Source organism: Chiloscyllium plagiosum, unplaced genomic scaffold (assembly GCF_037043375.1).
Source record: "Chiloscyllium plagiosum isolate Xiang-an unplaced genomic scaffold, Cpla_swu_hap1 HiC_scaffold_5, whole genome shotgun sequence".
Classification (NCBI taxonomy): domain Eukaryota; kingdom Metazoa; phylum Chordata; class Chondrichthyes; order Orectolobiformes; family Hemiscylliidae; genus Chiloscyllium; species Chiloscyllium plagiosum.
The window spans coordinates 30,578,204-30,590,751 of record NW_028270143.1 but is presented as its reverse complement, the minus strand read 5'-3'; the positions used below and the strand labels follow the sequence as shown (position 1 = coordinate 30,590,751).

Here is a 12,548-nt window from a genome sequence, read left to right as displayed (position 1 = left end):
AATTCGCTGCATCCAGGATGGTCACGGATGGAAATAACATAATATTTAAAAAGTATTTATCTGATTACTGGCAGCACTATAATGTACAAGGTATACAATAGCCTAGTGCTAGAAAATGGGAAGAGAGTAGATAGGTGTGTTACAACCGACATGGACATGATGGGCCAAAGGTCCACTTTCTATTCTGTCAAATTTGTGAATCCGAGGCTCAATGTCATTTCTTTTCAAGATTTCCCCAAACATTAAGAGAATAACTTACAGTCACAATTAGTTGAATGCTCCTATTTAGTTACAGGAAATAATACAAGCGGTATGATGGGATCATTCTAATGGAGAAACAGTTTTATTTATTTGCTTGCATCAATCACTATTAAAAGAAGATGACAACACACGCTGAAAGTTCCTTAACTTATGTCTGTTTTAATAAGAGTGTGGTGTGGGTTTTAGCTGAACAACCCTCTATTTTTAATATATATAAATGATTTGGATGTGAACATCAGAGGTGTGGTTAGTAAATTTGAAGATGACACTAAAATTGGAGGTGTAATGGACAACGAAGATGGTTACCTCAGAGTGCAATGGGATCTAGATTAGATGGGCCAATGGATCAAGGAGTGGGCGTTGGAGTTTAATTTCAATAAATGTGAGGGGCTGTATTTTGGAAAGGTGAATCAGGACAGGACTTAAATACTTAATGGTAAGGTCCTGGGGAGTGTTGATGAGCAAAGACACCTCAGAGTGCAGGTTCACAGCTCCTTGAAAGTTGAACCGCAAGTAGATAGGGTAGTGAAGAAGGTGTTTGGTATGCTTCCCTTTATTGGTCAGTACATTGAATGTAATAGGTGAGGGGTCGTGTTACAGCCGTACACGACATTGGTTCAGCAACGTTTGGAATATTGTGAGCAATTCTGCTCTCCCTCCTCTAAGAGGGATGTTGTGAAACTTGAAAGGGTTTCAGAAAAGATTTACAAGCATGCTGCCAGGCTTGGAGGATTTGAGCTATAGGCTAGGGCTATTTTCTCTGGAGCTTTGGAAGCTTAGGGGTATGCTTATAGAGGTTTATAAAAAAATCATGAAGAGCATGAATAGGGTAAATAGGCAAGGTCTTTTCCTCAGTATGTGAGAGTTCAAAACTAGAGGGCATAGATTTAAGGTGACAGGGTAAAGATTTAAACGGGACATAATGGGAAACGTTTTCACACAGAGGATGGTGAATGCGTAGAATGAGCTGCCAGCGGATGTGGTGGAGACTGGTACAATTACAACATTTAAAAGGCATCTGGATGGGAACATGAATAGGATGGGTTTAGATGGATATGGGGCAAATGCTGGAAAATGGATACCTGGTTAGCTTGGGTGAGTTGGACCAAAGGGTCTGTATCCATGCTGTATATTTATATGACTCTACGACTCTAAAGTGGTGAGCATGGACAATGTGCTGGTAATAAAGTGACTGAGTAAGGAAAGGGAATGTGTTATGTTGCTTGCCTTCATCACATCTGCGAGTTTCTTGTGGACCTTCTTATTAGTCAGATGTGAGAGTTGGCACTCATTGCATGTTACCTCTATCAGTATGTGGCAGGAGGGACATTTTGACAGGTTTCTCCCTTGGAAATCTGGAAGTCTAAATCTTTATTTTTCAGTGGTAAAACTAGATGTCATATGTGATTTTGAGCCATTTTTCAAACCTCTGCGTTCTCACTTCACCCCATCTTGGTAACATCGTCAAGTCCTATGGCCCCACAATAATGTTACACTCTGTTTTCTTCACATTCTTGAAAATTCCAGTGTTCATTAAATCCTTTTTTATGTTCAATTTCATCAAATAATGTGTAGTTGAGACATAAAAAGCTGAAAGGCCAGATTTATTCTGTGTCAGCCTGTGTCCTTACACTGAACTTTAATGACAGAGGCTTCAAAAGAGAAGCTAAGACCTGATCTTCATTCAGCTCACTGTCCTGTGACCCCTTCCCGAAGTGTTGGATGAAAACCAACTAAAACTTCAGTTGAATAATCTGGTGACATTGTCCATGTTCACTTGAGCATGACAGTTCAGCTCAATCTGTATTTGTAAAGCCAAATTCCAAGAAGGAGTTAACAAATTCAGGAACTGCTCCAGTGAACCTAATAGAAAATATAATGATCGAGCCGCCAGAGGAAGTGGTCGAGCCAGGTATGATTACAGTCTTTGAAAGACTTTTGGGCAGATGCACAGAAAGCAAAGGTTTGGAGAGTTTTGGGGTTAAAGCAGGAAACTGGGACAAGTTCAGTTTAGGAAACCTGGTTAGCATAGACAGGTTCAGCTGAAGGGCCTGTTTCCTGCATAGCCCTATCCAGGCTGCCAAGCTCGAAAATGCCAAGAGTACACTGCACTGTCTGAAGGACCAACTTTCAGATGGGATTATCAATCACAGACCTGTTTAAACCTTCCAATGACCATCTGTAAACTACCCCATGTCACTGTTCAAAGAATTGCAGAGTTTTCTCTGAAGCCGAGAATTATACTTATCTCTTAACCAACATCAATATTTAATATTTAACCTAGCAAAAATCTGCAAAAATGTACACTTGCATATACTCCATTGGCTATGAAAATATGTTTGATCATGTTACCACCAAAACTTAATATATTTTTGATCTGTGACAATAAAGATGTCAAGTGAAGATAACAGTACAACCAGGTAATGACCTTTCACCAAAATTATTCAATCTGTAAATAGAACAAACATTCAGTGAATTAGATAACACTCCAGGGGTAAAAATTGGAGGCAGGAACATAAGTTTGTAGGGATGCTGATGATGCAACGCAACTTGCAAAGTCACAAGAAGCTCTGGAAAATATCATAAATCAGCTGGTCCTAGCACTGCTGCCTCACAGCACCATGGACATTGGTTCAATTCCACCCTTGGGCAACTATCAGTGTGGAGTTTGCACATTTGCCCTGTGTCTGCATAGGTTTCCATTGGGTGCTCTGGATACCTCCCACAGTCCAAGGATGCGCAGTTTCAGTGAATTAGCCACGCTAAATCGCCCATGGTGTTCAATGATGTGTAGGTCAGGTGTGTTCGCCATAGGGATTGCAGAGTAACAGGGCAAGGTTAGGGGGATGAGTCTACATGGGGTGCTCTTCAGAGGGTCAGTGTGAGCCTGTTGGGCTGAATGGCCTGTTTCCACACTGTAGGGGATCTATCATTCTATGAACTGACACCTAGACATGTAGAATAAGGATCGAGTATGAACTAAAAAGAGAAATGCAATAACAGTTATGAAGAATACATTAGAATAACCCTTAATGAAGATTGAAGTGAATGATGTGACATTGGAACAATAAGCTTGTGTATTTAGAATAAAAGATGGAGGATACGGTGCAAGTTACAAGGAAAGAGACAGTATTTCTGAGAAGATGAATGTGTTCCCAACCATGTAATTCAGGCTTGTCACAAAGAAAGAAGTCTTAACAAGATACAGTATATCCAACTTACTGTGTTTCTCTAAACTCTGGATATTACATAAATCTCTCTGGAAGAAAATAGAAACCTTTGAACTGTGAATGATTCCGTACACAGACAATAAGACAAATGAAGAACAAAAAGATCTCAAAAAGTAACAATCAGAAATAAGAGCGAAGCGGAGAGCAGGGAGAGGAGTATTTCGAGATGTCGGTAGCTGGATGATATACGTCACAGGGTGGCTGCACAGGAGCTGAGCGGACATGAGGATGTGTGGTGTAAGACAAACGGGGTGACACACTATGACAGTGAAACCTCTGGCAGGATAAACTACACTCAGCACAGTGCAACCCCATGAAGTAACAGTCAAAGGTGACGTCACCAGGATCTTTTAGAAATGTGGGATTTCCCCAAAAGGTAGGGAATGGTAATAAATAGTGGAGAAGGGCTGGAAAGAGAGCTACAACATTTCAGAGCTTTATGCAAAGTGAGGAGGAGAGCAATTCAACATGAGACCTGTCCAATGTTAGTGATCCTTGCAGCCTGTTATCTCCTGACGTCTCCTTTCAGAGAGAGTTTGGGGGAGTGCTCGTTTCTCATGAGGTTCTGTCTCTTTTCCTGCAGATTCCTGCCAAGTTTTCCTGGTGTTGTTTGCAGGGCTCGCTGCTTTCCCTGTAACGGAGCTCTCAGGAAGGGAGGTGCGTTTGCCTTCAGCAGCTCTGACCTGCTCAACCTGCGTCCCTCTTGCGATGGAAATCCGGAATACAGCGGCTGAGCTCCGGAACATTCAGGTCAGTCAGTGGCTGGAGACAGAGAGCGGGGTCTGCGCTTTGGGAAACTAGTGGTTGCGGAGCAGGGACTGAAACTTGGAGACTCGGTGTCCGGAGCAGGGGGTGGGGGTGTTGGGGGGGAGTTGAGACTCAGGGAGATTGGGAACTCGAAGCTCGAATTCTTCACAAAGGAGCAATGGTTTACACTCATTGTGTGATCTTGTATTACCCTCGTAGGTGTGTGAGTTTTTCTCGCTCTGTGAACAAGACTGGAGCTCGCTGCTGAGCTACGATTTCGACCTGCCCCAAATCCGAGCTCAGGACCGATGCTTAAAGATACATTTCCACAAGGTGAGTGAGAGAGAGAGTGGGAGCGGGAGTGTGGCAGTACGAGCACATCTGCCCTGCAGGCCGAGTCGGTCAGGGGCTCTCTGCAGGGATGTGAAGGAGCTCGGGTCGCTGCACTCTCCCGCCTTGACATCGATTGCATGTGAAAGCTGCCAATCGGGGAGCCAGAGCGAGTTACAATCTCAGATCTCCTCTTCCCAAACACAAGGTCAGGGTCCCAGCCCCCTGAATGTCCGGCTGATGTTAGAAATTGGCTGCACCCTCCCCATCCTCCCTTTGTAACCCTGCTCCCACTAAACCAGCGAATCACCTGAGAACTGTCAAAGGTTTGAAGGTTTGCTCGGGCTCAGCTCCTGCTCAGGGCTAATGAAATGCTGCCTCCTGGAGGTGACCAGGCGGTAACAGTGCAGGAGCAGACAGCACAACAGAGCGGTCAGTAAACAGTGAATCGGGGAAATTGTTCACACGGTGTTAACCAAGAGTGGGATAAACTACCAACTCACTAAACACAAGGGAAAGCTTCCTTCAGTGCGCCCCGAGTTTCGAAATCACATGGGACATATTTTCGAATCGTCTTTTGTGTGCAGAAGGGAGTCTTACTCGCCCCAGTGGCATCTGAGAAACACCGCACCCGCTGTACTGTTAGATCCCACGACTCTGTGTTTGAAAATAACAAGTCTCTCTGCCATTCCTGCCGAGCCGGTCTGGCCAGGCTAAGCCACAGGAAATGTTCCTCCTTTCTGGTCTTCATAGTCCGCGCTTCCAAGTACACATACAGTAAGAGTTCATCCCAAACTTACTTCTGAAAGCAGAGCAATTTTAGATTGCAACGTTTTAGACTGAACGACCGACTATCGAAACTGGGCTCTTTCAGACAGCAGATTGGGATTGGAATTGTCTCCGAGCTGACCTTGTTAACATAAACACTGCTATTGAAACTACCTGTCAGCGAACTGACATTTGGCAATTGTTGGTGAGCAGCTGCTGTTTGCTCCTGGACCCCCTGCAATAGCATCAGATTCGGGTTTATCCCCCTTTTAAGGACTGACAGGACCTGCTTCTAGATTCAAGATGACAGTGACCCTTCAAATATCGGGCCAGTTCTCCACAGCTTCTCGTTTGTAAACACTCCAGCTGGGAGGGAGGAGCCAGTCTTACCAATTGGTGCAAATAGCAACGCACCTCATCGCCCAGCCAGGCCCCTGTGGGAATCCCAGCTCCACTCCTGGTGACTTCCCATTCATTGTAACGGTCACCGAATACTAAATGGGAAAGTGAATGATCTGTCTTGAATAGTTGTACGAATGTCTTATTCATTTTCTCTGTCTCTATATATATCTTAGAAAACAACGGGTAAGGGTATGCACCAATAAACTCTATACTGATGAAGGATATTTAACATTAAAACTCAACAAAATGTAACCTTCCCAAGTTGTTTATTTAAGAAGGCAAAATAATACAATGCATGTACTTGGATAAACTATTAAGGTATATTTTGTATGAGTGATGAATAACCATAACTAGTTTGAGAATATAACGATTAAACGTACAAAACATTCAATATACCGAAACCTTCTCTTCAGCAAACCTGTCTCGAAGCGATTGCCTCTGGTCTTCAGAAATACAAGCCCTTCTTGTTATTGGTGGAAACATCCATCTCCAGTTCGAATGAGCGAGTGATATGGATGAGATCCACTACCCAGCACCTGGCTGATCTGATCATGAACCAGGTCAGTGTCGACAGAGACAGTTACTAAAGCAACCTCTGACAGTACATATTCTCAAAACTGAAATTACACCTCACTAACTATTCTGTTTCCTTTCATTTCAGTTAAAGGCTGAGTTCGGCATCACTAATCTGCATCAGGCTGAACTGGAGGTTCCAATCTCAGACCAGGCATCAAACTCAGACTGGAGCACACAGGTGACAGTGCATGTCATCCTTCGGGACTTCACTAAATTTATTGAGGGAACAGCCCGAGCCATCCGCTTTATGAGAACGCAATCAAGAGTGTGATCTAAAGCAGCAAAGCCCCCACCGTATGAACGTTATAGTTCAATATAGGATACAAAAACACATCCACCAAGTGGATGACTGTTGTTCTGTGAAAGAACTAAATAGGATGTAAAAGTGCATTGCACTTTACCGTTATTTAAATTTGGCATTTCCTGTCAACTTAGTGTTTAGATTTTATTATAGCAATTTCGAATACATGGTGTGTTAAAGAGGAAATTATTAGTTTTGTAATATTATTGTGAAAACGGTTGGGCTTTGATACTTCACGTGCAATATAATGGCTGAATTTGCATAATGAAATATCATTTATTTGATACAATTGTTACATGTGGAGGAAAACACACTTAAGGCTCCATCTTCATGAAAATGTTTCTCAACTTTTACAAATCAAAACGAAGAAACCTCTCTGCCCAAAACAATAACATTTCCCCTTTTCATATTATTAATATAATTTATGGATTACTAATATATTTATGTTTCTTATAATATTATTATGTATATTATGAATATATTGTATGAAATGTTCATCCAATAATATTTCTGAGAAGATATTTATTACACATTGACTTCAAAAGATAGTTTAATATTTATGAATTACATTGTATTTATTTATTTTGCTTATTTGTTTCAAATCTTCAGATCATGTATTGTGAACGTCAATAAATGGACAATAAATATTTATTTATTTAAATGACTTTGTTAGAGAATTCTATCCAGTGCCAAACAGCGCAGGTGCAAATATGTGAAAATTAGATTTTGGAAAGAATATTTGAACATTAAAAACCAGCAGCCATCTAATAATAGAAATGTAGATTGCAAAAGAAAGAGGTAAGAACAGACATTGGACTGCTGGAAAGCGAGACTGGAGAAGTATGTCTTGGGAACAACGAAATGGTGGAGGAAGTGAATCCGGTACTTTGCATCAGTCTTCACATTGGAAGACACTGGAATCTTTGGGCTGACAAGTAGCAAGTAACATTTCCATTTCACAAATCCCAAGCTATAACCATCACCAACACAAGACAATCTAATCACTGCCCCTTGACATTCAATCATGCTGCCATCAATGAAATCCCCACCACCAACAACATTGACCTGAAACTCAACTGGACTCATGCCATAAACACAATAGCTACTGGTGCAGCTCAGTAGCTAGGAATACTGCAATGAGTAACTAACCGCCTCACTTCCAAAAGCCTGTTCATCAGCTACAAGGCACCAATCAGAAGCATGATAGAATATTCCACACTTGCTTGATTGGGTGCAGCACCAGCAACAGTCAAGTAGCTTGAAACCATCCAAGACAAAACAGACCACTTGATTGGCATTACATCCACAAGCAGAGGCTGAGCAGAAGCTGATAGCCAATTTCACTACCCATGGAGATGGCCTCAACCAGGACCTTTGGTTCATGTCACACTGCAGGTGACCCCATTGCACTTTCCACACAGACAGACACCCACATACACACACACAAATACACACACTCCTACAGTCACACACACACTCCTACAGACACACACAATCACGCAGACCCTCTCTGATATACTCACACATACACACACACCCTCTCACAGAAATATACCACTTTGCACTCACAGTCATACATTTCTGCACACACTCTCTCACAGACACTCATAACCCCACTCCACTCCATCACCCCACACCACACGCACACACACACACACACATTCACATATATGTTTGTGGGGTCAATTTGTACTTGCAAAATTACATTTTATTTCACTCAAAACAGCATGAATCCAGGTAAGAGTCTGTAAATCCATTTTTTAGATTAGAATCAGTCTGACCATTGTGGCATAGACAGCCTCACACGGGGAAGCTAACACCTTCAATACTTTATCTGGGCCGACAAATCACCAATTGTTAAAGTTCACTTGAGAATGTAACTTTTTAAAGAAGTTTTGCAATATATGTCAAAAAGAACTGAAACCAACATGGCCATTCTAAACAATGAGAGACTTAACAAACAATCCAGGTCTTTTTTCAATATATAATTTCAGTTACATCACATTGTAAACTTTTGCAATAAATTCTGTGTCTTACAATCTTATTCTGCACAACCACCTGATGGAGGAGCAGTGCTCTGCAAGCCAGTGCTTCCAAATAAACCTGTTGGACTATAACTTGGCATTGTCTGATTTTTAACTTTGTACACCCCAGTCCAATACTGCTGTCTTCAAATGTGGGAAAGTGTGAGGTAATGCACTTTGGTAGGAAGAAAAGTGTGCAGAAAAATAGCAACTGCCAACTTAAAACTGAAAAGTGTCAGGTAATACATTTTGGGAGGATTGACAAGGCAAAGAGAATACACAATGTATGGTAGGACCCAAGGAGGTACAGAGGACTAGAGGGACCTTAGTGTGCAGGCCCACAGATCTTTGTATTGGGTGTCTCTAATTCACTGCCTCCAGGATGATCAACGATGAAAATATCACAATGCTTAAGAAGTATCTACATGATTACTGGAAGCACTACACCATACACGGCAGACAATGGCTTCTTGATGGAAAATAGGAATAGAGTGTTAGGTGCTTTAAGATCAGCATGGACATGATGGGCCAAAGGCCCTCTTTCCATGCTGCCAAAGTCTGTAAATCCCAGGCTCAATGTCATTTTTTTTCAAGACTTCCCCAAACATTGAGTGAATAACTTACACCCACAATTAGTGGAATTCTTCCACTTTGTCACAGGAAATGATACAAGAGATATGATCGTATCACTCTCACGGAGAGACACTTTTATTTATTTGCTTGCAAACAATTATTATTCGAGAAGATGACAAATTAAGGAGAGTGTAGTGTGAGCTTTAGCTGAAAAGTCCTCAATTTTGTCATGCATATAAATGATTTGGATATGATTTGCAATGATTCAGTTATCTCCCACATTCAAATGATGTGCAAATAAGGTGAATTGGACATGCAAAATTGCCCGTAGTGTTCAACAATGTGCAGATTAGATGTGTTAGCCATGTGAAGAGTGAAAGGGCAAAGTGAGGGGGAATGAGTCTTGATGGGATGCTGTTTGGAGAGTTAGTGTGAGTTTGTTGGGCTGAATGGCCTGTTTCCACACTGTAGGGGATCTATCATTCTCTGAACTGACGCCTAGACATGTAGAAAAAGCATCGTAAATGATTACTAAAAAGAGAAATTCAATGATAGTTATGAAGAAAATATTGGAAGACCTGTTAACGAAGATTGAAGTGAATGGTGTGACATTGGAACAATAAGCTTGTGTATTTAGAATAAATGTTGGAGGATATCATACAAACGTTAGAAGGAAAGAGACAGCCAGAAACGTTCTGAGAAGATGAATGTATTCCCAACCATGTAACTCAAGCTTGTCACAAGGAATAAGGTCTTAACAGGCGACAGTATATCCAATTTACTGTGTTTCTCTCAACTCGGATGGTACAAAAATATCTCTGAAAGAAAGTAGAAACCTTTGAACTGTGAATGATTCCGCACACAGATAATAAGACAAATGAGGAGCGGGAGTGTGGCAGTACGAGCACATCTGCCCTGCAGGCCGAGTCGGTCAGGGGCTCTCTGCAGGGATGTGAAGGAGCTCGGGTCGCTGCACTCTCCCGCCTTGCCATCGATTGCATGTGAAAGCTGCCAATCGGGGAGCCAGAGCGAGTTACAATCTCAGATCTCCTCTTCCCAAACACAAGGTCAGGGTCCCAGCCCTCTGAATGTCCGGCTGATGTTAGAAATTGGCTGCACCCTCCCCATCCTCCCTTTGTAACCCTGCTCCCACTAAACCAGCGAATCACCTGAGAACTGTCAAAGGTTTGAAGGTTTGCTCGGGCTCAGCTCCTGCTCAGGGCTAATGAAATGCTGCCTCCTGGAGGTGACCAGGCGGTAACAGTGCAGGAGCAGACAGCACAACAGAGCGGTCAGTAAACAGTGAATCGGGGAAATTGTTCACACGGTGTTAACCAAGAGTGGGATAAACTACCAACTCACTAAACACAAGGGAAAGCTTCCTTCAGTGCGCTCCGAGTTTCGAAATCACATGGGACATATTTTCGAATCGTCTTTTGTGTGCAGAAGGGAGTCTTACTCGCCCCAGTGGCATCTGAGAAACACCGCACCCGCTGTACTGTTAGATCCCACGACTCTGTGTTTGAAAATAACAAGTCTCTCTGCCATTCCTAAGGTAAAAACAATGACTGCAGATGCTGGAAACCAGATTCTGGATCAGTGGTGTTGGAAGAGCACAGCAATTCAGGCAGCATCCGAGGACAGGCAAAATCGACGTTTCGGGCAAAAGCCCTTCGGGTCTGGCCAGGCTAACCCACAGGAAATGTTCCTCCTTTCTGGTCTTCATAGTCCGCGTTTCCGAGTACACATACAGTAAGAGTTCATCCCAAACTTACTTCTGAAAGCAGAGCAATTTTAGATTGCACCGTTTTAGACTGAACGACCGACTATCGAAACTGGGCACTTTCAGACAGCAGATTTGGGATTGGAATTGTCTCCGAGCTGACCTTGTTAACGTAAACACTGCTATTGAAACTACCTGTCAGCGAACTGACATTTGGCAATTGTTGGCGAGCAGCTGCTGTTTGCTCCTGGACCCCCTGCAATAGCATCAGATTCAGGTTTATCCCCCTTTTAAGCACTGACAGGACCTGCTTCTAGATTCAAGATAACAGTGACACTTCAAATATCGGGCCAGTTCTCCACAGCTTCTTGTTTGTAAACACACCAGCTGGGAGGGAGGGGCAAGTCTTACCAATTGGTGCAAATAGCAACGCGCCTCATCGCCCAGCCAGGCCCCTGTGGGAATCCCAGCTCCACTCCTGGTGACTTCTCATTCATTGTAGCGGTCACCGAATACTAAATGGGAAAGTGAATGATCTGTCTTGAATAGTTGTACGAATGTCTTATTCATTTTCTCTGTCTCTATATATATCTCAGAAAACAACGGGAAAGGGTATGCACCAATAAACTCTATACTGATGAACGATATTTAATATTATAATTCAACAAAATGTAACCTTCCCAAGTTGTTTATTTAAGAAGGCAAAATAATACAATGCATATACTTGGATAAACTATTTAAGGTATATTTTTGTATAAATGATGAATAACCATAACTAGTTAGAGAATATAATGATTAAACGTACAAAACATTCAATATACTGAAACCTTCTCTTCAGCAAACCTGTCTCGAAGCGATTGCCTCTGGTCTTCAGAAATACAAGCCCTTCTTGTTATTGGTGGAAACATCCATCTCCAGTTCGAATGACCGAGTGACATGGATGAGATCCAGTACCCAGCACCTGGCTGATCTGATCATGAACCAGGTCAGTGTCGACAGAGACAGTTACTAAAGCAACCTCTGACAGTCAGTAGATATTCTCAAAACTGAAATTGCACCTCACTAACTTTTCTGTTTCTTTTTATTTTAGTTAAAGGCTGAGTTCGGCATCACTAATCTGCATCAGGCTGAACTGGAGGTTCCAATCTCAGACCAGGCGTCAAACTCAGACTGGAGCACACAGGTGACAGTGCATGTCATCCTTCGGGACTTCACTAAATTTATTGAGGGAACAGCCCGAGCCATCCGCTTTATGAGAACGCAATCAAGAGTGTGATCTAAAGCAGCAAAGCCCCCACCGTATGAACGTTATAGTTCAATATAGGATACAAAAACACATCCACCAAGTGGATGACTGTTGTTCTGTGAAAGAACGAAATAGGTTGTAAAAGTGCATTGCACTATTACCGTTATTTAATATTGGCGTTTCCTGCAAATTTAGTGTTTAGATTTTATTATAGCAATTTCGAGTACATGGTTTGTTAAAGGGAAAATTATTAGTTTTGTAATAATATTATTATGAAAACATTTGGGCTTTGATACTTATCGTGCCAATATAATGACTGTATTTGCATAATGAAATATCATTTATTTGCCAAAATTGTTACATGCGG

General features: G+C 42.2%; 2 protein-coding genes across 2 annotated transcripts; both read left to right on the top strand.

Moving 5' to 3' along the window:
• The first annotated feature begins 3,925 nt into the window (after positions 1-3,925).
• Positions 3,926-7,009, top strand: LOC148149897 (interleukin-6-like). Its single transcript, XM_087986829.1, has 5 exons — positions 3,926-3,975; positions 4,075-4,241; positions 4,458-4,571; positions 6,152-6,298; positions 6,400-7,009. The coding sequence occupies exons 1-5, from the start codon at positions 3,960-3,962 to the stop codon at positions 6,583-6,585; spliced, it is 630 nt and encodes a 209-aa protein (XP_087842955.1). The 5' UTR covers positions 3,926-3,959; the 3' UTR covers positions 6,586-7,009.
• A 467-nt stretch (positions 7,010-7,476) lies between these two features.
• On the top strand, positions 7,477-12,295 carry LOC148149896 (interleukin-6-like). Its single transcript, XM_087986885.1, has 3 exons — positions 7,477-7,497; positions 11,774-11,920; positions 12,026-12,295. Exons 1-3 carry the CDS (start codon positions 7,477-7,479, stop codon positions 12,209-12,211), a joined length of 354 nt encoding a protein of 117 aa, XP_087843011.1. The 3' UTR covers positions 12,212-12,295.
• The last annotated feature ends 253 nt before the right edge of the window (positions 12,296-12,548 follow it).